The sequence below is a fragment of the Pecten maximus genome, chromosome 10, assembly GCF_902652985.1.
Source record: "Pecten maximus chromosome 10, xPecMax1.1, whole genome shotgun sequence".
Classification (NCBI taxonomy): Eukaryota; Metazoa; Mollusca; class Bivalvia; order Pectinida; family Pectinidae; genus Pecten; species Pecten maximus.
In genome coordinates, this window is record NC_047024.1 from 29,973,158 (window position 1) to 29,999,856 (window position 26,699).

A 26,699-nucleotide genomic window follows, 5' to 3' on the forward strand; every position below is an offset into this window, starting at 1 on the left:
CGACAAACAATCAGTTGATGCAGTGTTTCTAAAACAGGAAGCTTGGCCTAGGCCTAAATATCCTGTGCCAAGACAGCAGGAAGTTGGCATTCGTGGAATGTTTTTTCGCGTCGAGGTAAAAACCCCTTTCTGAAGATGACATAACTTCATATTGAGCTTTCGATATTATCATGTGAACTAACAGGATATGCTTGCTACATTAGTATTTTGGTTGTATATACCCCCATTTCACTACATAACGTTACCCCACTCTACATAGTTTGTCATTGGGAAAATCTTCCCACTGCACTTGTGTTCACCATGTAAATGATAATATATTTATATGCTTAATCAATATTACGGTAATAACAAACCAATTTCGATATTGACCGATAATGTTTACCATATTACTCTACTTTACTGCTCTGTGATATGTATTTGCAGAAAGGGTGGGGACCTTCGAAATGTCGGTTGTCTTTTTAAATTATATTACTGAAGCCCTGTACAGAATCAGCTCACCCCTGACTGAAGTAAGGTTGAATGTTTTTATTTCGACACTTCTATCAATTATTGGCCATCTTTCTGCGGCATAATGTCATTGACCCTCCAAAGTGCGATTTGACTCTTGAGATTGAAGGGACATGACAATTTGACTTGGGTCTTTATCATTCGGATTTCACACAAATAGTTATTTGACTTTTGAAGTTACTAAAACTCTGGGGTCAGCTGGATATCCCACACAATGGTGAGGAATTCCCTTTAACATAGGCCTACTGTACATATAGTTTGGAGATACAGAGAACCTTTTAAACTTCACTAAACACATAGATTCAAGAAAAAATAGTTACATGTCATATTGGTGCTGTAGCACTGTTTTTGGGTTTGTTTCTATTGTTCAAGGCTAATGATTTGAACTCCATGCCAGTGTGAGTAAAATGTTTGTCATCTCTCAGTATTACATGTAAGTTAATATACCGTACAATAAATATACATGTACATGTTATAGAATATTTGGAAAGGCAGATTCATTGTGAAAGGTTATTTGGCAGTGAGAGATTATTCCTGTACAGACGAGAGATTAGTAGTGTGAGATGAAGGGTGACTGGTAACTTTAAGATGTGTGATATATAGAGGTTACAGTACACTCGTGATTGTTAGATATGGAATTTATTTCACACTCGTAAGTTATTTTTTAAAAGTAACAAAAGACACGAGCTTTAGCGAGTGTCTTTTGCAACTTTTAAAAAATAACTTACGAGTGTGAAATAAATTCCATATCTAACAATCACGAGTTGTGTGACCTGTTTCTACCACAATAATATCGGCTTGAATCAAAGGGAAAGGTGGCCAAGTATAATTTCGCATATGCAAATAAAGTATACCGGTGACCTGCGGGACCTGGAGATGTGACGTCATTCGATTATTAATGACGTCAATAACAATTGCAGCTTGGGTCAAAGTTCGAATCCTTGACCAATCAAAAGACTGGAAGGTCATATACCACTAGTGGTATATAACATATATTTATTCAACTGTCGGCACATTTATACAATGGCTTGAGAGTGGAATAACACGGCGTATTGTGGTAGAAATATATTTATAATGTTAATCTGGTCTCTGTTCAAGACTAATATATATATACTGTATACATACAGGCCCATTTTTTAAAAACATTATGTTGCTTAATCTTTTGAGTGGTCTTTGTTGAAAACATAGATGATGACTAAGTAATATTAAAGAATCAATACGAAACACAACGCTAACTGAAAAATAGATATCTCTCTCACAGGAAAGAGTCACTTTACATGATTCCTCAGCTCGAAACACCAGGTTTGTATTAGTACATGTATTAAGATGAATCTAGAGAGTTACATAAAATGTCTCAAGTATGTTAATCCTGACAGGGTTAGGATAATGTAAGTTAGAAAGCGAGCAATTGAGTGTGATTTCAGATCACATTTGAATATTTACTATACCTGGTAAAGTTCAATTCAAGATCTTTGTACATGTATCATATCAAAAACTTAATGTAAAGTTAACAATAATCAAGGGTATACCTTTCATACTTAATTTTTGGTTGAAAATGAAAAACTTGTTATAGATTATGATTATGAAATTATAGATTATGAAATTAAAAGTCAAAGCTTTTTTTTTTTGTATGTTAATTGAAAGAAATGTTGTTGCAAATTTTGATATGTAATATACTTCAAGCTAAGAACACCTGAAAATAAATGAATTTATGATTGATGAAGCAAAATTAGCAACATACTATAAAAACATGTATATTAGGTATACAACAAATTCCACTAACTTAACTTTTTGCAAATTGGCACCAGGGCTTGGAGATATGATTTAGGCACAGCTGGAGAGAAACTTTGTGAATATAGCTCAGATGGAAGAACCCAAAATATTGTGAACTTGAACAACAACCTGTTCATTGTTAAAACTTGAAATTAATTGACTTTAAAATTCACCAATGATTATGTTAAAGGTGATAATTATATAAGTCTTCAAAAGTTTGATGCGAATCATAAAATCTTGAGTAATGATATAATTGGATAGTGGGATAAGTGGGATTAATCATACCTAATTTTGTCAAAATCAAATCCTTTCAAAGTTGGTGAGTCTTTTAAAAGTTTCCTGGAAGTTCTTATTTAAAGCCATTCATTCTACAGAGTCATTAAACATCTTTGTAACCATGATTCATATTCTTTGTCTGATGCAATTTTGTAATATTTTTGTGTCTTGACAAAAATAAGGCAGATTGAAATCATTAATTCACTTTGTCATATCGAACATTAACTATTTTTCATTGATCATATATTTTGTACATGTTATATAGCTTGTAAAATGTTTTTGTAAAGATAATTAAATTTGTTGGAATAATATACTTAAAGTTTTTAACTCACTTTCTGATGAAAGGGACTCAAATTTCAAGTTTGTTAAAAAAATTGCCTTGGTCCAAATCTTAGAAATCTTAAAAATAAATTTTGAAAGATCAATAATGTGTACAGGTAAACTTAATTACCATACTCAACCTATTAAGCATACATGCCCCTGTAAGCACACCCAAACACTTTTTTCAGAAAAAGAGGACCAGGGTGAGCTTATTGAAACATAAAAAGAAAATCCTTACGTAACTAATCTGCTTATACTCTTTATAATCTTTTAATGAAAGACTGATTGTTTTTGCTACATACAGATATTTAAATGAAAACAATTGTTGTTTTGTCTACCTAGATTCACATGGAAACTTTTCTTGTGCATGTATGGTATTATTAGGCGAACCCCTTTTTAGTTTTTGTAAGTGCACATAACACTAGTCATAGGTTGAATAAATACTCTGCTATGTGTATTTGTATTTAAAGTAGATGGAAGTTATCAATATTTTTTGTTAGATTATTGCATATTGACCCGCAGTAAAAATCATGGGTATCAATACATTCAATAAAACATGCAAGACGAGCTGTTTTCATATTAATTAAAATTCATCCAAAACTGACAAGTGTAGGACTAAAAAGAAATCTTGATTCATGTACAATCAGAAATTAACATTTCAAAAATATAATTTGTTTCATACCAGGTATATAGCTATAATCAATATGTCATATGAATATGGTGCACAATATATGCATGTGTGGTCATAATTTAAAAAAAAAGAAGTCAATTTTAAAAGGATTCTATCTAGCATATATCTGTTTGTCACAGGTATGCTTTATACATGTATGTAGAATAATGTTACCACCTTATGGTGGTTATATTACACAGGTAAGTACTAAACATATAGTAATAGATACTTCACCTGTCCAGGTGATTGATAACTGACCTAGGTGATCTCTGTCCACCTGACATTTTATATACATTCGTTTTGTCAATTCATACACCTAACATATTAAATCAGTATCAGAGCTGGACCTGGACACATTTATGACATGACTATCTACATCCTAGATATTTTAGATATTGTTATTTACATTTTTAAACTGAGAAAACACAAATGCCTTTGTACTTATTGTTTCATAATTCTTCTAAAAGAACATGCACAAGTTGGTATCTAGTATTTTAAAACACTGTTAAGTAAATTAAAAGTTCTAATTGGGATTTTCCTTCATACAAGTTTTAATTTTTTCATACCAGTATGTGAAGAAGAAAAAAACAATCTACTGTGCAAGCAAAAATAGATAGCACAAAGAGTGTATACTGTATAAAGTCAAGGTAATATTTAAATTTTTTTTCTTGGTTGAAATATTCTCGATTTTGATGATTAAATGTGTCAAAAATAAAGTTTGTTGTTTGCCATAAAAAGACAGCCTTTTGAATGTCTCAAATTGTTGTCTTGAGTTTTCTTGACTGGGAGCATTTATATATTTGTAATAATGACTACTCGCTAGATTGGTGAATTTGAGAAGAAAAAGAAACTTGAAACAAACTTCTCTGAATGGATTGTGCATGTTGTTCTGGAGAATAAATGACAGTTATGTTAAACCCTTTGTCACTTAGAACAAAATTAAATGAGTATGGTAGAATGAATGTTGCATATCCAAACACCACATATATCAGAACTTTCATTCAGTTATCCTGTCTTCAGGCTTACATGTACAGCATTATTATGTAGCAGTTATCTCCCCTATAAAGGTTTTGAAATGAATCGTACTAACAACATGTTGATTTGAATATGATGTCAATAACATTTGTTATTGTCATCAGATGGTTAACTGTTCAATGGCCCTTTATATACTTGTGGTCTGGTCTATGTGTTGTCCAATCCTTGCTATCACTTTTTCTTGAGAAGTACTTGAAAGATATTTTTCAAACTTCACATGCAGGTACCGTTCCCCATGATATTTAGTTGTAGTTGTACCCATTCAGTTTTGAGTCTGATGGAGAAAACAAAATGGCCGACAGGCAACTATCTTTGAATCTTACAGTTGATGTTTGTTATCACTATTTCTTGAAAAGTACTGGGGGAATATTTCTCAAGCTTCTCATGTGCTTGCAGGTTTGCCTTGGTGCCTAGTTGTGACCATTGAATTATGAGTTTGATATGGAAAATGAAATAGCTGACAGGTGGCTTTCTTTGATTTTGACATTTGATGTTAGTTATTGCTATTTGTTGAAAGGGATATTTCTCAAACTTCACATGTAGGGTTCCCCTGGTCCTTATAGTTGCCCGTTCAATTTGAGTCGGATCTGAAAATAAAAATGGCCAATAGGCAGCCATCATGGATTTTGACAGTTGAAATTGGTTATTGATATATCCCAGAAAATTCTTCTTAGATCTTTCTTAGACTTCATACAGTATGTAGGTTCCTCATGTTATCAAATGATTAAAAGGAAGGGGGGAAAGAAGGGAAAAGTAGAGAAAAGAAAAAAGTTTTTCATAGGACCAATTAAGATCAGTCGGTGGTAGGCACCAAGTCCTTACGGGATCTCTAGTACATTGTATGATTATGATATTGAATTGTTGAATTGTCTTTTTTTTTTCCAGATAACACACATCCAACCTGCAATTTACAAAGAGATTCTATCTGGTAAGCTATACAATATATGTCAAATGTACTGACCAAAACACCTACTGACTATAATGTTCATTACAAATGCTGATTTGTGTTTCATTTTAATTTGATTTGATTATGATATTTTCATAACAAATGCTAATTTTACATCTTAGTTGTTAATACATTTACATATAAAAATTATATTTTTTAAAATTCAAATGGATCGTCATAGCAACATCTGTTTATTTTATCATTTGATTGTTGTGATGTTGCACAACTGATGCACTTCCTGGTTTGGTTGACTAGTAATGCACCCATGTGTTCTAAAACACCACCATGTTTTATTGGCAGACATTTAATATAAAAGCCATTTGTAAATGTAAATGCACTGGTATATAAAAATACGAAAGTCATAAAAAATAGGAAGTATCTAAATGCTGGGGACCCGCAGAACAATTTTCTATTCCTTAAACTTTGAACTTGCTATTTCAAAGAAGATTTTTTCAACATACATTAGATTGATGTCAATTTTATACACGATTATTAAATTGTCTCTGTAAATAATAGCAAAACAAACAAAAAACTACAGAAAATTTTCACTTGTTGCAAAATTTAATGAGGATTCATACCAGATAAGTTACAGCCATACATTATCAGTGTTCATATTTCATATGATCAATAGAATCCTTCCCTAGTACCTCGAGGCGGTGCTAGAGAAATTTCCAACCCTCGGATGATGTTCCTGGTTATCTTAACAATGGACTAGTTATTATGGATATATAAATACAATGGGTAGCAAGGATAACTCTAATTAAGATTGGTTCACGAGTTTAAAAGGAGTTGTCCAGACAAAGGTAGCTGTTTTGTACATGAGTTATATTTGGAATTATGTCCTCCACCCTTTGCTTCATTGCTCAAATAAATGTATATGTTACCTGTCAAGTAAACATTTGAAATGTGTATCACTGGATGGTGAAGTTCAGTAACAATTTGTTTTAACTGATAAATGTGTTTTTATATTTAACCCTGCTATGTAGTCTGAGGGTGATTTACTGTCTGTCTGTCTGTAGGCACCCTGTCTGTCTGTCTGTCTTTGTAGAGGCACGCTGTCTGTCTGTCTCTAGGTACCATGTCTGTCTGTGTGGAGGCACCCTGTCTGTCTGTAGGCACCCTGTCTCTGTGTGGAGGCACCCTGTCTGTCTGTCTGTAGGTACCCTGTCTCTGTGTGGAGGCACCCTGTCTGTCTATCTGTCTGTCTGTCTGTCCTACAGGCTGTCTGTAGGCACCATGTCTTCCTGTCTGTCTGTGTGGAGGCACCCTGTCTGTCTGTCTGTCTGTGTGTGGGGGGGGGGGGCACCCTGTCTGTGTGTGTGGAGGCACCCTGTCTGTCTGCCTGTCTGTAGGCACCCCGCCGTGGAGCGGCGTCCGCCGTCCATCCGTCCGGCGTCAACTTTTCATTTAAACAACTTCTTCTCAATAACCAAGAGGCCTAGTGACTTGATATTGGACCTCTAGCATGCTGGGGTTAAGGGCTACCAAGTTTTTTCAAATAAATGACCTTGACCTTCATTCAAGGTCACATGGGTCAAAAAGGATATTATCTTCCAACGACTTCTTCTCAATAACCAAGAGGCCCAGGGACTTGATAATGGCCCTGTAGCATGCTGGGATGAAGGGCAACAAGTTTGTTCAAATAAATGACCTTGACCTTCATTCAAGGTCAAATGGGTCAAAAAGGCTATAATCTTCCAACGACTTCTTCTCAATAACCAAGAGGCCTAGGGACTTGATATTGGGCCTGTAGCATGCTGGGATAAAGGGCTACCAATTTTTTTTAAATAAATGACCTTGACCTTCATTCAAGGTCACATGGGTCAAATAGGCTATAATCTTCAAACAACTTCTCAATATCCAAGAGGCCCAGGGACTTGATATTGGGCCTGTAGCATGCTGGGATGAAGGCCTACAAAGTTTGTTCAAATATATGACTTTGACCTACATTCAAGGTCACATGGGTCAAATAGGCTATAATCCTCAAACGACTTCTTCTCAATAACCAAGAGGCCCAGGGACTTGATATTGGGCCTGTAGCATGCTGGGGTGAAGGGCTACAAAGTTTGTTCAAATAAATGACCTTGGCCTTCATTCAAGGTCACAAGGGTCAAATAGGCTATGATCTTCAAACGACTTCTCCTCAATAATCAAGAGGCCCAGGGACTTGCTATTTGGCCTGTAGCATGCTGGGGTAAAGGGCTACAAAGTTTGTTCAAATAAATGACCTTGACCTTCATTCAAGGTCACATGGGTCAAATAGCGTATAATCTTCAAACGACTTCTTCTCAATAACCAAGAGGCATAGGGACTTAATATTCTGTCTGTAACATGCTGGGTGAAGGGCTACCAAGTTTGTTCAAATAAATGACCTTGACCTTCATTCAAGGTCACATGGGTCAAATAGGCTATAATCTTCAAACAATTTCTCAATATCCAAGAGGCCCAGGGACTTGATATTGGGCCTGTAGCATGCTGGGGTGAAGGGCTACAAAGTTTGTTCAAATAAATGACCTTGACCTTCATTCAAGGTCACATGGGTCAAATAGGCTATAATCTTCAAACGACTTCTTCTCAATAACCAAGAGGCCCAGGGACTTGATATTAAGTCTGTAGCATGCTGGGGTGAAGGGCTACCAAGTTTGTTCCAATAAATGACCTTGACCTTCATTTAACGTCATATGGGTCAAATAGGCTAGACTCTTCAAACGACTTCTTCTCAATGACCAAGAGGCCCAGGGACTTGATATTGTGCCTGTAGCATGCTAGGTTGAAGGGCTACCAAGTTTGTTCAAATAAATGACCTTGACCTTCATTCAAGGTCACATGCGTGGAATAGGCTATAATCTTCAAACAACTACTTCTCAATAACCAAGATGCCCAGGGACTTGATATTGGGCCTGTAGCATGCTGGGGTGAAGGGCTACAAAGTTTGTTCAAATAAATGACCTTGACCTTCATTCAAGGTCACATGGGTCAAATAGGCTATAATCTTCAAACGACTTCTTCTCAATAACCAAGAGGCCCAGGGACTTGATATTGGGCCTGTAGCATGCTGGGGTGAAGGGCTACAAAGTTTGTTCAAATAAGTGACCTTGACCTTCATTCAAGGTCACATCGGTCAAATAGCCTATAATCTTCAAACAACTTCTTCTCAATAACCAAGAGGCATAGGGACTTAATATTGTGTCTGTAACACGCTGGGGTAAAGGGCTACCAAGTTTGTTCAAATAAGTGACCTTGACCTACATTCAAGGTCACACGGGTCAAATAGCCTATAATCTTCAAACAACTTCTTCTCAATATCCAAGAGGCCCAGGGACTTTATATTAGGCCTGTAGCATGCTGGGGTGAAGGGCTATGAAGTTTGTTCAAATAAATTACCTTGACCTACATTCATGGTCACAGGGGTGAAATTGGCTTAAATGTGTAAACAATAATTTTGTGATAGCCAAGAGTCTCTGAAATATGACATTATGCGAATATTATACTGGAATGAAGGACTAGAGCATTTATTAATATGAATAAACCCAGCATACACTGATATTTGAATAAAGAGGTAATCAGCATAGTATGTGTAGACATGACCTCAATCAACTTCAAAGTTGCGGTAGAGCCAGGTGAGCGATACAGGCCCATTGGGCCTCTTGTTTTGATAATGTTTGTCTGGACAACTCATTCTAAACTTGTGAGCCAATTTCAATTAGAGTTATGCATGTACACATCCATTGAATTGATGCAACCATTCAGTCCCATTTTTACGGATGTGTATACCAATTTGCAAAGCTACGTAATTTCAACTAAAATGAATGAATTATTATTTGAAATTATAATTTTCATGCCTGCTGATTGCATTCAATAATAAGAAATATGGATACTTTTCCTTTTTAGCTCACCTGCCCGAAGGTCACATGGGTCAACTATCAAATAGGCTATAATCTTCAAACGACTTCTCAATAACCAAGAGGCCCAGGGACTTGATATTGGGTCTGTAGCATGCTGGGGTGAAGGGCTACAAAGTTTGTTCAAATAAATGACCTTGGCCTTCATTCAAGGTCACATGGGTCAAATAGGCTATAATCTTCAAACGACTTCTTCTCGATAACCAAGAGGCCCAGGGACTTGATATTGGGCCTATAGCATGCTGGGGTGAAGGGCTACAAACTTTGTTCAAATAAATGACCTTGGCCTTCATTCAAGGTCACATGGGTCAAATAGGCTATAATCTTCAAACGACTTATTCTCAAACACCAAGAGGCTCAGGTACTTGAGGTTTGGCCTGTCTGTAGCATACTAGGGTGTAGGGCTACCAAGTTTGTTCAACTGAATGACTTGACCTACGTTCAAGGTCACAGGGGTGAAATATTTTTAAATCTTGCCATAGCCAAGAGTCACCAAGTCCTGATATTAGGCCAATAGTATGCTGGAATGAAGGACTAGAATATTTATTGACATGAATAAACCAAGCTTACTGTGATATTTGAATAAATTGGTTATCAGCATAGTATCTGTAGAAATGACCTCAATCAACTGCAAATTTGCTGTAGAGCCAGGTGAGCGATACAGGCCCATTGGGCCTCTTGTTTAAGTGATCTGGTCGTGAGCGGCAAGGGGCAGTAGGGGAAATAATGGAAATTCTTCTACTAAAGGAATGACAGCATTTGATCCATTTTTGGTCTGAAACATCCTTAAGGAAGGGTAATCCATTTTGTATAAATGATTAGGCTGGGGCTCCAGGGGCTCCAGGGGCCTCACGGGCAGGTCCACGCTTTTTCATCAAAATCCTTCTGTTTGAATGGCAGGATTCAGTCCAAATTTGGTTGGAACCATCCTTGGGAAAGGGAAATCAATTGGTTTGAAGCATTCTTTTTTGAAAGGGAACAAGTTTTGTATAAAAAAAATTCTGTGATATAACTGTTTTGTCTATAGTCACTGAAATATTCACGTGAGCAATATAGGCCCTCTAGACTTCTTGTTTTGTTTTACATTTCTATACAATCTTCTGAGACTATTTTAAAATTGTTCACTCCTATTTCACATACTGTATTCAAATTTCTGTAATAAATTTTTGATATAACTACATGTAAATAATTCTTGTTTCTTTTAAGATTTTGTCTTAAAATCTCATTTCACTGGACAATTTAATCTGACATTAAGCAGTAACATGACCATTTTCTCCATAAGGAAAATCAAATTGCAATTTGCTCATCGTAACACTAGAAGAAACTTGTTCATATTTTCTTATTGTGAAACATTTTATGCCTTAGTTTGATATAAACACGTTTTGATATGTGACAATGAGGGAGTATTTGGATCTTGTGTACATGTTCATATTCCTGCAGCTGTATATTGTAATTTGTACTTCTCAGATGCTTCATATTGCAAACACTGGCCGATATCAAACATGACATTAATTATATATTACGGTAAAATATGTCAGTCTGCTATCTCAGCTTTTGTGAATTCCTCCCATTTCAAACACTGAAATAGCTCATCTGAATTCCTCCTGGTTCCTACACTTAATTAGCTCTTGTGAATAGCTCCCAGTTCATACACAGAGTTAGCTTTTGTAAATTCCTTCCGGTTCAACATTAAATCAGCTCTTGTGAATTCCTCCAGGTTCATACACTGAATTAGCATTTGTATATAATGTGCTTCCTGGTTCATACACTGCGTTAGCTTTTGTGAATTCCACCTGTTTCATACACTGAGTTAGCTCTTTTGAATAGCTCCCAGTTCATACACTGCATAAGCTCTTTTGAATTCTTCCTGGATCATACACTAAATCACCTTTTATGAATTCTTCCCGGTTCATACGTTTTTTTCTAGCTCTTGTGAATTCCTCCCGGTTTAAACACTGAATTACCTCTTGTGAATTTTCTCCCTTTCATATGCTGTTGTAGCTCTCATACATTCCCTGGTTCATATGCTGAATTAGCTCTTGTGAATAGCTTCTAGTTCATACACTGAGTTAGTTCTTGTGAATTCCTTCCAGTTCATACACTAAAACAACTATTGTGAATTCCTTCTAGTCCATACACTGAATTCGCTCTTATGAATTACTCCCGTTTCATACACTGAGTTAGCACTTGAGAACTCCTCCTGATTCATGCACTGAATTAGCTTTTGTGAATTCCTCCTGATTGATACACTGTGAATTAGCTTTTGTGAATTCCTCTCAGTTCATACGCCGCATAAGCTGTTGTGAATAACTCCCAGTTCATACACACTAAGAATTCCTCCCGGTTCTCCTCCCGGTTCTCCTCCCGGTTCATACATTGAATAAGCTCCTGTTAATCATACACTGAATTAGCTCATGTGAATTCCTCCCGGTTTTTACGCTGAATTAGCTCTTGTGAATCTTCCTGGTTCATACACTGAATAAGCTTTTGTGAATTCCTCCCGGTTTAAACACAAAATTACCTCTTGTGAATTCTTCCTGGATCAGACACTGAATCAGCTCTATTAAATTTCTCCTGGTTCATAACGAAATCAGCTCATGTGAATCTCTCCCGGTTCATACGCTGAATTAGCCATTGTGAATAGCTCTCGGTTCATACACACAAAGTTAGCTCATGTGAATTCCTCCCGGTTCATACATTGAATAAGCTCCTGTTAATCATACACTGAATTAGCTCATGTTAATTCCTCCCGGTTCATACATTGAATAAGCTCCGGTTAATCATACACTGAATTAGCTCATCTTAATTCCTCCCGGTTCATACGCTGAATTAGCTCTTATGAATTCTTCCCGGTTCATACACTGAATAAGATTTTGGGAATGTCCCCTGGTTTATACACTGAATTAGCATCTTGTGAATTCCTCCTGGTTAATACACTGAATTTGCTCATGTGAATTGCTCCCTGTTCACACACTGAATTAGCGCTTGATCTTTCCTCCTGATTCATATACTGAATTACCTTTTGTGAATTCCTCCCGGTTGATACCTGAATTAGCTTTTGCGAATTCCGCCCTTATTTTTCTTCCAGAAAATACACTGAATAAGCTCTTGTGAATTTCTCCCGGTTCATACACTGAATTATTTGATCAATTTCTGCAATAAATATGGCATGTTGAAAGCAATTTGATCTTTTTGTTTAAATAGAATTAGAATGACTTTAAATGATTCCAAAAAGTCTGATAACAAAGCAGATTTTAAAAGCTATCCACTACAATGATTGTACATTATAACTTAGTCCTACATATAGTTCGTTCAACTAAATAAAACTAAAGGATTTTAAAGTCGTGTTGATGTAGGAATGGATACTATAAATTGGCGAGGACGTGTACTGTTGAGAATTGTGTTTGCTCCAGTTAACGTAAGCATACGAAATGTAGGTTAAGTAAACGGTAATGGTTATTAAGCTAGACAAGTATCATCAGCTTGAGCCCTGGTGAAGTAGCCTGTTTGTCCATTTCTTTGTCATTGCAACATGTTTACATGCATGTATTTGAGTACACATTTTACAGAGCGGTTTTGTTATGAACCTAACATTACACATCATTCTGAACAAATTTAAACCTAGTTGATTTGAATGCAAGCCAAAATAAAAAGGTAGTTCCCCCTGAATATTTAACTTCCGCATTGGTTATGTTGGACTCATTTAGTTTATGTTTGACGACTGGGCTAGTGAGATCGGTTTGAGTTAAGCTCGATTGATGGACAGGTAAAAAATTTTCGTATTTGTGTGTCGAACATGGAAAATTATTTTAAAATCATCGCGTACTTGTAGATGGACGATGTGTCTAGTTTTTATGAGTTTAGATATCATATTGTTTTTATAAGTCTTAGATATCATTGTTTTTATGAGGTTAGATATGATATTGTTTTGTTGAGTCTAGATATTGTATTTGTTTTCTTGAGTCTAGATATTGTGTTGTTTTTATGAGACTTGATAACGTATTGTTATTTTAAATTTTTCGCTAAACAATATGTTTGTTATGTATGACTGTTTTTCACTTTGATTTTAATATAAAGCTGTATACATCTGTTAGCAAAGCTAATGTGAGGTATTATTAATGATTCAATTTAATTGATACATACCATTGTTATAAGACGACCAGATACATTAGTATTGTCATTCAATGGGCTATTGGACACGTGGGACTATTTTAGGCATCTTATGAATGACAGAATTGCTTAATGGTTATACTTAAAAATTCATGTGAATATAATTCAAATATATATTAATGATAGATATATTTAAACTTAGTCAATAGTACCGATCCCTGTTTACCTCTGTATACCATAGTGACACAAGCGGTTACGTGAACAACATGAATTTATATCTATTGTATGGAAATATGGGATAGACTAGATCGTATCATTTTGTAGTAGACAAAGGTATTAGAAAGACCATAGAGAAAAAGAATAAGATTTCGAAATGTTTCAATATCGGTTTCATATAATACTAACACGTGGATTTGTATTGTATAACTAGTAATCACGTACAGGAGTGTTTACACACCCAGCTATTTATGGAATACCTGGTATACAGGGGTATCCTGTGTGTATTGATCGGCTTTTACATTGACGGTTATCTAGACGGTACAATTTATTATGTGCGATAACTTTGAGGAAGTTGATAAGATAAAGTTGAACTGACCAATCAAATCAACCCGGTACTCAGTAATGTAGTAGACCAGTAAATCATGTTTGAAGCTTTGGGGCATTGGTAGTTTTATGTTATGTAACATGTATTGAATCATTTCTCCGTATTTATTAACGTAATGGGTAGTCGTAATAGACAGTTGTTTACCCAACTCTGAAGTGATGAAGTGATTAAATTTAAGATAATTCTTCAGGCAGAGGCATTTTTTTCTTTTATATTTGTTTTGTTTCTTATACGAAATTGCTTTTAACATGTTATCAATTATATGAATACTCTTAATACATTTTGTATATTTACGCTTCAACTATATCTTTAAATGCTATATTTAAATCCCACGCATAGGGATTAATATTGATTATCCTGACAAATTTCTATGACATCAAAACTCAAGCTTTGTAGCCCTGTATCTTTAATTGATTCAGTCATTTGTACTTTTTAAGATAATACTTTGTGAAAAACAGTATACAGCTTGTGCTTGATCTGTGTGTTTACAGTGTAATAGATTGATGCAATCTTTACATTTGGTTATACAACTTCCCGAAGGGTGTGTAATTAGCACATGGAATGCACTTCGATGTATCATTATTGCTATCATTTCCTTCTTGTGTATTTCTTTCATTGGTGCATATACCAGGGAGCAGGATGTAACAGAACATCCGTGTTGAGTTGTGTTGTCAGTTTATTGTATATATAAATACATTCTGAACTCGGATATAATCTGCATATAGCATTATATAAACTTCGGTATCGGAATAAATTCGCGAATGTCTGAATTATTCACCGTCGTTTCCCCCGGCGATGATACAAGCTTTCAACTAGGCCATTTCATTAGTTTCATTAGTCCTTTATAGTAACGTTCTATTTTAAAGGTACATGTTGATTGGCTATATCGTGTATACATAGTGTCACCAGGTATAACACATTGGTAAATAAGAGAATGGTACATGTACCTTTAAGAGGGCGTTAAATAATAAACAAAATAATGCATCACGCAGCTTTCTTTCTTCTAGGACCCGTCAATCATTATATATAATTACCATATCCTTATAAGCGCACTTTTCGTTTACAATAACACAAACGTGCTTAATACTAAAATCATGTACAGGGAAAAGTGTTCTTTTGAAATCTGGATGGAAAAACAGCTTTTACCTTTTCAATTACACACCCGTAGCGAAAAAAATCCAAAAGACTGAAGGTTATATTGCAGATCAGTTAGGCATGGAGCATTATATATGTTTCAAATAGCGCAACTATTCTCTTCTGAAAAGAAGGCGGGATGCGCTTACAGGGGCACAAGCGCTTTATCACATTAAAAACGGTATATAAAACCAATGTGTCGGAATTCAAATGTTATAGGCAGCTCAAAATAGGCCTAGGCGATGGTTTTTCAATCTGGTCGTATGACGTCATTGTAAGATGTTTTTGAATGACGTTTTCACAACTTTTAAAAACACTTTTTGGTAACGTCTTAGAATTGATTTTTATTTGATTTACATGAAATTGTATCACTGTTGTGTTTCAATACCCTAAACTCGGTGTGGTTTTATTCATTTAGATTGCGGACTCTTGGTAAATCACGAGCATACTTTTGTTTACCTGAAAGTAAATTAATCTGTTTTCATGTAACTTGGACTTGAGCAAAAAAGGTATGACCTCTCCCTAATATATATATAGCATTTGTTTTGTATATACTTCCTTGTTTTAAATTCAAAACTCTTCTGTAAGAAAAACTACACTGTAGGTTGTATAGGTAGACTTGAACTTCCTGGTTCTTTTTACATACATATACCTATCTTGTCATACGTATTTAAAATAAAGGTAGTAACGTGTCACTGAACACTGTATACTTTACCTATATGACAACAATAAATCCCACTGATCCAAGGTATACTGCATCGGTTGATCATTTTTGGCAATTGCTTTGATTTTATTTGCTATGATGATTATCATTTTGTACAAGGTATGTTTTGAAAGACCGTGTATGTATTTTCTTTTATGAGAGTTTTTGTACAAGTTGTATCATTCTCTGAATGTTGTTTTGGCGTCCGTGTTCATTGCTAACGTTTACTTCACTGCCAGGTTTAGATCTGTGTTAATTGGCGGGAGGTTCACCACTATTAGAGTTTAAACTAACCATACTTTGGATGCTTTAAAGGTTTACATATATCTGTATATTGGTTGAGATATTCTATGGACAATGAATAAGATGACCTGTCGCATTTGGAAATTTTACATGGGATATTCGTGTTTCGTGGGGATTGTATTTTATTTGAGGTATTCCCATCTTTATCGAGAACCACACTAATTTCCATTTACTTTAAGGCGGATGTTTTCAGTTTTGTGACCGACATATATGAGCATGTTACCATGGTATGGTTTTTGTTTGATGTATATTTAACACCTTATAGAAACTAATTTTTTTTTTTTTTTAAATAGTAGCTATTTATTAGATTTAATATGCTTTTTGATAGTACGGCCAGTAACGTTATCATTAGATATATTTATTTTGACGCAATGGAATTTTAGCACGTAACTGAATTTAAACAGCTTATTATGGTGAATTTTCGCATCCACAATACATGTCATACAAAACAACAAACGGAAACTATAATTAAGGCAAACATCACTGGTATTTAGGCGGAATACTTTCAGTGGGAAAAGGCTGAATAATTGCCTTGTTTGTAATTCAGTAATTGGTAGGCCTATATGTTAACTTTCTATAAGTCGCTGTCACACATATATTGCGTTGTATATGTAATGCTAGTAGACCTGTGGATTATATTATTCGGTTATGTACATATAATTTGTGCAATGGCGCGTTGATCATTTAAAACTTCCTGGTTCAACATTTTTGTATTACTGGGGTGACCCAGTGGTAAAACACTCGCCTTTCATGTAGATGGCCGGGGTTCGATTCCACGTGCGGACGCGAAAAGGTTTTGGGGTCATCTGCCCGACCATAGTTTTCTCCGGGTACTTCGATTTCCTACCCCATCGCGCTCTTCCATCCGGTCAAACAAGAGGAATTGATATTAGTTGACATAACTTGTTGCCTTTTTACATGGAAGCAGAACACTTAAATACTTACGGGTTGGGTTCCATGTCAACCCATCATATGAATGTGTTTCTGCTACTTTCTTATAATGGATATTGTATCATACCTTGTGTAGGCTAATAGCACCAATACATGGACACAAACTAAAACAACCCCATAAGTTCATGTCAAAATGGCATTGATTGTGATCCCAATTTTATTTAAACTAAATCATCAACTATTCCATTTCAGACACAGTCAAGATGAAGTTATCCAGTTCACTGCGAGAAGTTCCCACTTCCCGTTTGCTCACAATGATGTGAAATTCATGGGTGATTTCGATGACAGTAATAATTCACCAGAGAGGGAGCATCATGATTCATCACCTGCTCTTTCTTGGTCGCAAAACGTTTCTGGTGTGAACACTGATACCAGTTATGACCGAAACAGTGACCACACGAGTCGGCAGAACTATTTTTCACAAGTGCACAGGTCCGGCCAAATGGCCACCGGAAGCGGAAGCGATTGTAGTTCTGGATTTCATTTTAATCAAAGCCGAGAGGAAGGCTACGACTTCGAATTTGTTTTACCGCGTGAGGACAAATATGACTGTCCAATCTGTTTGTTAGTTCTAAGAGATCCATACCAGACGGAATGCGGGCACAGATTTTGTCAAAACTGTATTAAACGATGGCTCAGGTTGGTGTTTCTGATACTTGAGTACTTGCACTGATCGGCCAAATGATTTTAAAAAAGAAAAAAAATGCCTTAAAATGAGTATTAAGATATAATGTTAAAATCACTGGTCATTTCAGTATATAGCACATATATGTTTCAGAATATCCAGGATTTGAACACATACACAACATATCTAACGCACAGTACAGTTTCCATAAGTCACCATATTTAATCGAAAATTACCCTTTGCGAAACACGACACCTGGGTCGATGTCAAAGTCAATCTTTTTGAATAAGTTCGTGAATTTTCACATTAGGATATGGGCTTGCAATGCAGTGTTGTGTGCGGTTAAGGTGACCGAAATATTTCAATAGGATACATTTATTCTCAGATATTCTGTAATGTTTTCTAAATTGAATGCTGTAACTGAAAAAAACTAGCATGGAAGTTGTATCGTATCCTATATGACGATGTGTCAATGGTATACACACCGTGTTTCCATGTTTGCCGAAATAACATGTTATATATAACCGAATTATCATTACATGTAAACCAGGTACAATTGGAATTAACTAAAACTTCACCAGTGATTGCCAAACGTTACATACAAGTACCTTTTGGGATGACATTGATTCACATATAAGAGATTGTCTTGTACCGATTGATGACACCCTTAATTGTTACCTAAATTTGGCTAGATTCAGATGTAAAAAAATTGTTGCCATATAAACTTAACTTAATGTTCCTTAAAGGGATCCGATTGTCGGTGCAATATTTTGTCTTCTTACATAACTATCCTTTAGCTTACAACACACTTGTGCTTGGTCATTCTTAAATACTCATCAGAGCTGTGATTGACTTTATGTTCCCATTGTGCAATCGTGACATCACAATCACATTACGTCACATGCAGTGACATTAAAAAGAGTTCCAATTCAATTTTGACTATGCGTTTATATCATACTTCAGTCAGCTTTACTTCATAATAGAAATAATGGCCAAGTCAAGCGAATAACGTAAACGTGATACAATCGTTTTAACTGAATACACAAATAATCTAAATTTCAGTTGTTAGTAGTAGGTCTGGTTACTTCGATTGAAAAGATGCACATAACTCTCAAACGTGTAAAGATGCGTAACGTCCCAACGTGTAACCATCTACTGAACATATGATATTGACTACCTAGTTAGAGTTGTATTTGATTTAAATGCCGGATATTTAATGTGCACATTTGTCACCGGACTCCTTTATTCGAAATATGAATACACTAGCATAGATTGTATAGTTGCATTAGAACAACTATCAACACTTCCCGGTAGAGAAATAGAACGTAGGTGATTTAAATCTTCCTGGTTCAGAACTGACTGTAAACAATTACATAATCCAAGTAACATTAATGTGTTGGATATATCTGCTGCATGTTCTCAAGGAAAGCCCAGTCAATTGTTCATATATCTAGTCGGATGTGTTATTATTTAATAATTTATTTGACTCGTAAACGGGGCCATTACTAAGACAATGTTGTATGACAACTAATGAGAATTCAAGATGTCGTCTGCTAGATAAGACCTGCCGACGCTTTGTTAACGTTCAGAACTGCCATTGTAACGGTTTTTTATGAGTAGCAATATATTGATTTTACTGCTTCAAACTATATTTTTATTATTATTCCGTTATTATCACACTTGAGTGTTAAATTAGCGAATAATTATCACAATTGTGAGAGCGATGTTTTTACATGCCGAATTTTACAAATCTTAAAACCCTTAAATCCAAATGTTGATATAATGTTCTGATACTTGTAGCATTTCAAGTCAAGGTCACAATTTAAGAAAAAGAACAGAGAATCCACGATATACTGTTGGATATCGGGTATATATAGGGTATCTATTTTTGGACACATGGCAACTATTGATTCCATCTGTGTTGAGCAGGACCCAGCAGTATCTTTATAATGCGTAGTGTTGATAGTGAAAATGTCCCGACATGTCGTCTACATTTTTCAGATTAATCACAATAAGGAGATGTCTTTTCTTAGAAACATATCCTAGATTTCAGCCACCTGTATAGTATCTATACTTTGTGGTTGCAATGACCTGAGGCTGCCTACTTGTTGACCAGTTTATTGGTAAATTGTAAGTTTGTTAGTGCTCTTGATCATCAGTGACACACAATATAATTGAAACTTTCAACGTAAAAATGTAGTTTTAAGTTTCATGCTATACTCTAATAGGAGGGTTAACTTTGATTCAAAAGGTATTATGTGTATCTAACGTATGCTTGACGTTGTTGTTGCCAGGGAGACGGAAGCTGAACCACGCTGCCCAGTTGACAATGCCCCTTTGGGCGAAGGCCAAATATTCCCTGATAATTTTGCCAAACGAGAAATCCTAGCTTTATTAGTAAAATGTCCCAATCATAAGGATGGCTGTGATACCCAGGTGGTTCTGAAACAACTTCAGGTACTGATTTAGACTCCTGATCACCAGTTGTATTTTAAGTGTTCACATCATTAGTATACCTTTATCATTATCGAATCTGTCATCTTTGTTAAAATTTTCCTTATAATAGCATATTCAGATTATTGTCCATCTAGCTCAAAATAATACAGCAGAACAGCTTGTGTTGTTTCTGTGTTGTTAGGTTAACCGCAAAAAATCATCAACTACTGTATGAATCGTCGAAGACACACGTTAATGTATAACTACAGTTCACAAATAAAATGGATTTTTTTTCAGAAACACCTGGAAAAATGTGAATTTGCGTGCATCCCCTGTCCAAACCGATGTAGCCATATTCTGCTCAGAAAAGACCTTACTAACCATTTAGAGGAAGTTTGCCACTTACGTATGGTAAAATGCCCCACTTGTCATACCGAATTACAGGCAGAATATTTACAGGTAATTCAGACAAAGAAACTATACATGCTTCCTTTCATTTGTATCAAGGCTAGCTAGACGCCATAGAATTATCGCTGATAAAAATTATTTAGTCATAAATTCTAAAATTTGTTTCGATGCCCTATTTATGGCGTACATGCATTTTCTTTTTTTGTCGATTAGAGGCTATATATACTTGCTGAAATTTGTTTAATTTGTTTGGGGAATGATGGTTTGATGTCGTAATTTTGATAAGTATTATAGATAACACAGGGTAAAACATGTAAAGGACAACTCAACCAAACAAGAGTTATTCTCATGAAATGAACAACTTTTAAATACTAGGTACATATTTGGTAAATGGTTCGATAAACGAGCTGTCCAAACCTGTGATATTTCAGTTTTACAAATAAGCCATGACCTTATTTTATATAGAATTTATGTTTTTCAATTCTTCACGATGTACTACATGGTTAAAATCTCGTTATATACATTTGATACTAAATTTGTTGCTGATGACTGGACAATTGAAGAGGTTTTCATTTTATATCTTCAGGACCACGTAGATATATGTCCGTTGGCAAACGTTCAATGCCAGTTTTGTGGAAACGATGGATTGATTCGAGAACAGGTATGCTATATTTTATTCATACTGATCATCTTTAGTATTGTTATGGTTTGAGTCTGGCGAAATACATAACATCGAGAACTTGTTACGGATTGTCTGGAGAAATAAACAATATCGAAAACTCGTTACGGAGTGTCTGGAGAAATAAACACTATCAAGAACTCGTTACGGATTGTCTGGAGAAATAAACACTATCGAGAACTCGTTACGGATTGTCTGGAGAGATAAACAATACCGAAAACTCGTTACGAGTGTCTGCAGAAATAAACAATATCGAGACATCATTCCGGATTGTCTGGCCAAGTAAACAATATCGAGAACTCATGACGTATTTTACTATACCCATTATTTATTTATAAAACTATCAAAATGCTTTTAAAATGTACATCAAATATTTACAATTATATCAATAGATAAGTAACATAGGAAACAGAAATCCAGTTGTCTGTCACTTTATCATAACTAAACAAAACGAACATATGGCCAAGACGAAGTTCGCCACTCCAGAAACACGAGAAAGTTAATTGAAAGCAAAACGTTGCGTGATATGATGAAGTAAAAATTCATGAAAACCAGGAACCGTAACGAATTGACATTAGACAAAATTTAACGAAAGGTACTGATATTTTTATTTGACTACAAAACCTCAATCATAACTGCACGTTTTAATGAAATGAAACTAGCGAATAGAACCCCATCACATCGTTACAAATTTAAATGAATAACAGAATTCAAATCTCACGACTCGCTACGAAGAAGCGACAGGAAATGAAATAAAAATTAAATTTACATTAGGATATGGGAGAAAAAGTGAAGTTACTATTGTCTGTAAAACTGTTTAGGGCTGTAAATTTGATATAAGGAAACTGCAAAGAGTTCTAAAAGAGAAATGTTGCCATGTTAAAAGCTTATTATTAATCTTACTATTAACAGTAACCATAGTAGATTACAATAGAAAATATTGCAGAAACGTAAATGATAATAAGAGATAAAGATACTGACTGAGTGAAGTTGTAATCGAATAAACGGAACAGGATTCAATTAAGAACGATATCAATCTGTAATGCTACATTATGATGGAAAATGCAATAAAGCCATGCTACCAAATCGTTTTCGTGATATATAAGGCCATTGTTTCGATATATTAAGATACAAGTGATTATAAGTTAACTATCCGGTGATGTGTTTTGGAAGCGTGCATAATGCAAATGTTACGTTCTATGCTATTCAAAGTTATCCAGATCATACTATAAAACATTCTAATGACTTTCATTAGGATCTGATTAATCTAGCAATATATATTGTGACACTGTTTGTTTTTACTGTTGCCCATATCCTGTGTCAAAATTGTTTATTTCCATTTTGTTTTGTTATAGCTTCAAAGACACCTTAACAATGACTGTCCTAAGGCGGTCATCGATTGTGACTTTAAAGAGCTGGGCTGTAAGGAAACGGTAGGTTTATACAGAAATTGTTTATTTAGTAGTCTTATGATAATGGGTATCTGCTTTTTCCGATTTCTATGTGTTACGTGCACGACATAAGGAACCATTTTCGTTTGTACATAATTCGTTTAGCTCAAAATTCTATCGAAGTTAATATACATTAACAATATGTCGCTGTGATGGATAAAACGGTGTAAAAATTAGTCTCATTCATATATACCAACGTTACTAAAATTTAAAAACTTCACTTGTATATTCATATTTTATAAAGCACTATTAAAGTTCCCTTTTCCGGTAAAATTAAAAGCCATGATTAAGGGTATTATATTATATGAGATTGTTATCACAGTGATTTCACTCGATGAACAAAATAAATGAATTCAAAAAGAAAAAAAGGATTATATCCTTCATTATGTTCATTGTTCAATTTACAAGCACGAGATATTCTATTAATTCTCGTACGCTTATTTCCTTGCTTTTCAAATACTTGCAAGGCGGGTGGGGTTAGTATAGGAAATAAATTGAATTCTACATAAGCGCCACAAACTTGTGAATGTGAGACTGGCATTATTCTAGTTTAATCATTATATCTTTATGTTTGAATATATTTTGTAGTATCCACTTATTTTGTGAACAGCCCTAATAACTAATGGATGATTATGTATACAATAGCTAACTTTTTAAAGGATTAATTATGATTAAATTATAGGTTGAACGACAGGCGATGGCGAAACACATGCAACACTGTCAACAAGACCACATGCAGCAAATGTGTACAACCATCGTTTCGCTTGTACGTCTACTCCAGTTCAATCCCAGTACCTCAATTGACATCACACGGCAGCCCTCCAATCAGAGTGGCCAAGGGGAAGAAGGGGAACAACAATCTTCCTCACTAAACGCGTTATCGGGCTTGCTTCAGGCCAGCATGGCGCTGGGACCCCAGTTAGGATCGCAGCCGCCTCAGTTACCCCACCGACTGAGGCAGCAGTTCAGTTCGGACAACACACTAAGCCATATATCTTCCGACTCTTCTACGAGTAGATCAGGTGAAACGTTGGGGCGAAGAGATGAAGACAGAACAGTAAGTGGTAGAACCCAAGTCATGTCTACTGTTAGTATGACCTCTAATCACATCCAGGGTGCAGACCTTGAAGGCGCGCCCAGATTACCCTTTCACCAGGATTTTGAATTCCAGTCACTTAAATGTCAGAATGCAACACAGGATGAAAGTCTGGCCAGGCACGAACAATCACTAGTTGAAATTCAACAGAAAAATGACACTCTTGAACGGACTAATAGAGATTTAAGATCAAAGGTAAAGGTTCTTGAAAGTACTCTTGCAGACATAGAAGGTAGAACGTGCAACGGAACATACCTCTGGAAGATAAGAAACTATTCTAAGTTCCGTAGAGAAGCAGAGCACGGAGACACTACCGCAATTCACAGCCCTCCGTTCTATTCCAGCTTCTATGGATATAAGCTGTGCATACGTGTAAATCTCAATGGTGTGGATAGTGCTAGAGGGACACACCTGTCCGTATTCATTCACTTCATGCAGGGAGAATATGATGATATTCTGGAATGGCCGTTCAGCGGTCGTATCGTTCTTACTGTGTTAGACCAGAACCCGGTATGCGAGCAAAGGCATCATGTTATTGAAACTCTTGTATCAAAGCCACATCTAGCTGCTTTCCAGAAGCCCGTGACCCCAAGGAATCATAAAGGATTTGGATACATGGAATTTCTGCCTCTTGGTATCCTAGACAATTCAACCTACATTCGAAATGACACTTTGTTAATCAAAGCATTTATTGTTAATAGTTCTACGTAATTTCCCAGTCATTGATTGTGATAACCTTTGTGTTTGTATCAATCCTTATCAAGTGGATGGACATACATGTATTTAATTAATATGCGCGTTGTGAAGTGAACTGCAATAAAATAACAGTGCTGTTAATTATCTGAAGGTATAAGTGGTCCGGAATGTATTAGTGTTTAATTAATTAAACTTTTCAAATTTAAGTTTAGAAGTTTGAGTTTTCTCATTGGATACCAGACCAAAATCTGTTGACAAATAGGAAGTTTTGCACATATGGTTTGGGAGAAATTTGACTACTGTAAAAGAATTGTGAAAAGAAACAATTACAGGAGTGTAAATCTTTTATCAGTCTTCTCATGTATTAGTGCAATACTTAATTGCATATTCCTTGAAAATTTTTAGATGCTTTCATTTTAGAGAAAGGTGCATCCAATTTGGAATATTATATATTATCAATATAATTGAAAGCTATTACACGTCATTTCTACTGAAAAGGCCTTTTACACTGGTGCATTCATGTAATTCTACTATGTTCTAATGCTAAAGTGACCTTTTACCTTTGAACAGTATGTTAAACGTCCGAGAAAAGGCGTTTATATTTGCCTTGTAACGAGACTTTTCCATTGGTTTTACTTTTGCAGACCTGCTGACTTTGACCGTTACCTTGATCTACTTTTATAAACAATTCCGAATTATAACCCACAGTATACTAGTCTAGTTTAAGACTAATCTAAGAAGGACAACGGTCCAGCGTCCTGGCCAGTGGTCATTTTAATGTTGGGAGAGCATGAATGAGCATCTTGGATTGCCATTAATACACGTGTGCAACTCGAATTTTAGGTTGTTCGGGAGTATGTGGCTTTAACAATCGCAAGGTCGTATCATGCATGTTTGTGGTGCTAACTATTATCTTCCCGTTTCGCTAAATTGTTTCAATTTCATATTTTGGACATGTATGCATATTTATCAATATCTTTTTATCTCTACATTAATCATAATTTTATGACTTGCATTTTGCTATACCTGCTGAATCACGCAATATAAATAGGGGAGTAATTTTAGTAGCGCGCCGCATTTTGTACTTCTCATTTCATATCGTCTTACCTGATTCAGGTCACTTACTTTACAAATGTACTTGAATCTTAATACAGCATTTTGATACCGCAGACGACTTAACACTGTAAGCATTCCGAAGTAAATACATCTATTTGAGATGATACGTACATACCGTGGAGGACGGATAAAGGGTTTGGTACACCTACCAGTAATCAGGCACTATTTTCATTGCTATTTACTACTTTGTGGTACTGTTAACTACTACTAATAATAAACAGAGTACAATTATTACCAGAATGTGTAGAATTCGAATAGTTTAGATTTTTAGCCCACCATGATCAGATGGTGGGCTATTCAAATCGCCCTGCGTCCGTGGTCCGTCGTCCGTCCGTCCCTCCGTCCGTCCGTCCGTCCGTCCGTAAACAATTCTTGTTATCGCTATTTCTCAGAAAGTACTGAAGGGATCTTTCTCAAATTTCATATGTAGGTTTCCCTTGGTGCCTAGTTATGCATATTGCGTTTTGAGACCAATCTGAAAACAACATGGCCGACAGGCAGCCATCTTGGATTTTGACAATTGAAGTTTGTTATCGCTATTTCTGAGAAAGTACTGAAGGGATCTTTCTCAAATTTCATATGTGTGTTCCCCTTGGTGCCTAGTTATGCATATTGCGATTTGAGACCAATCTGAAAACAACATGGCCGACAGGCAGCCATCTTGGATTTTGACAATTGAAGTTTGTTATCACTATTTCTGAGAAAGTACTGAATGGATCTTTCTGAAATTTCATATGTAGGCTTCCCTTGGTGCCTAGTTATGCATATTGCGTTTTGAGACCAATCAGAAAACAACAAAGCCGACAGGCAGCCATCTTGGATTTTGACAATTGAAGTTTGTTATCACTATTTCTGAGAAAGTACTGAATGGATCTTTCTGAAATTTCATATGTAAGTTTCCCTTGGTGCCTAGTTATGCATATTGCGTTTTCAGACCAATCTGAAAACAGCATGGCC

At 35.6% G+C, this 26,699-nt stretch overlaps 1 protein-coding gene across 2 annotated transcripts; it reads left to right on the forward strand.

Moving 5' to 3' along the window:
* On the forward strand, nt 1-24,972 carry LOC117335708 (TNF receptor-associated factor 6-like). 2 transcript variants are annotated; one of them, XM_033895878.1, is made up of 8 exons: nt 1-115; nt 5,468-5,510; nt 17,428-17,874; nt 20,155-20,317; nt 20,594-20,755; nt 21,291-21,365; nt 22,739-22,816; nt 23,517-24,972. In XM_033895878.1, exons 3-8 carry the CDS (start codon nt 17,504-17,506, stop codon nt 24,639-24,641), a joined length of 1,974 nt encoding a protein of 657 aa, XP_033751769.1. In that variant the 5' UTR covers nt 1-115; nt 5,468-5,510; nt 17,428-17,503; the 3' UTR covers nt 24,642-24,972. The 2 variants fall into 2 exon arrangements, with proteins under 2 accessions (XP_033751769.1, XP_033751768.1); XM_033895877.1 differs by lacking the exons at nt 1-115; nt 5,468-5,510 and adding an exon at nt 13,118-13,196.
* Nucleotides 24,973-26,699: the final 1,727 nt, after the last annotated feature.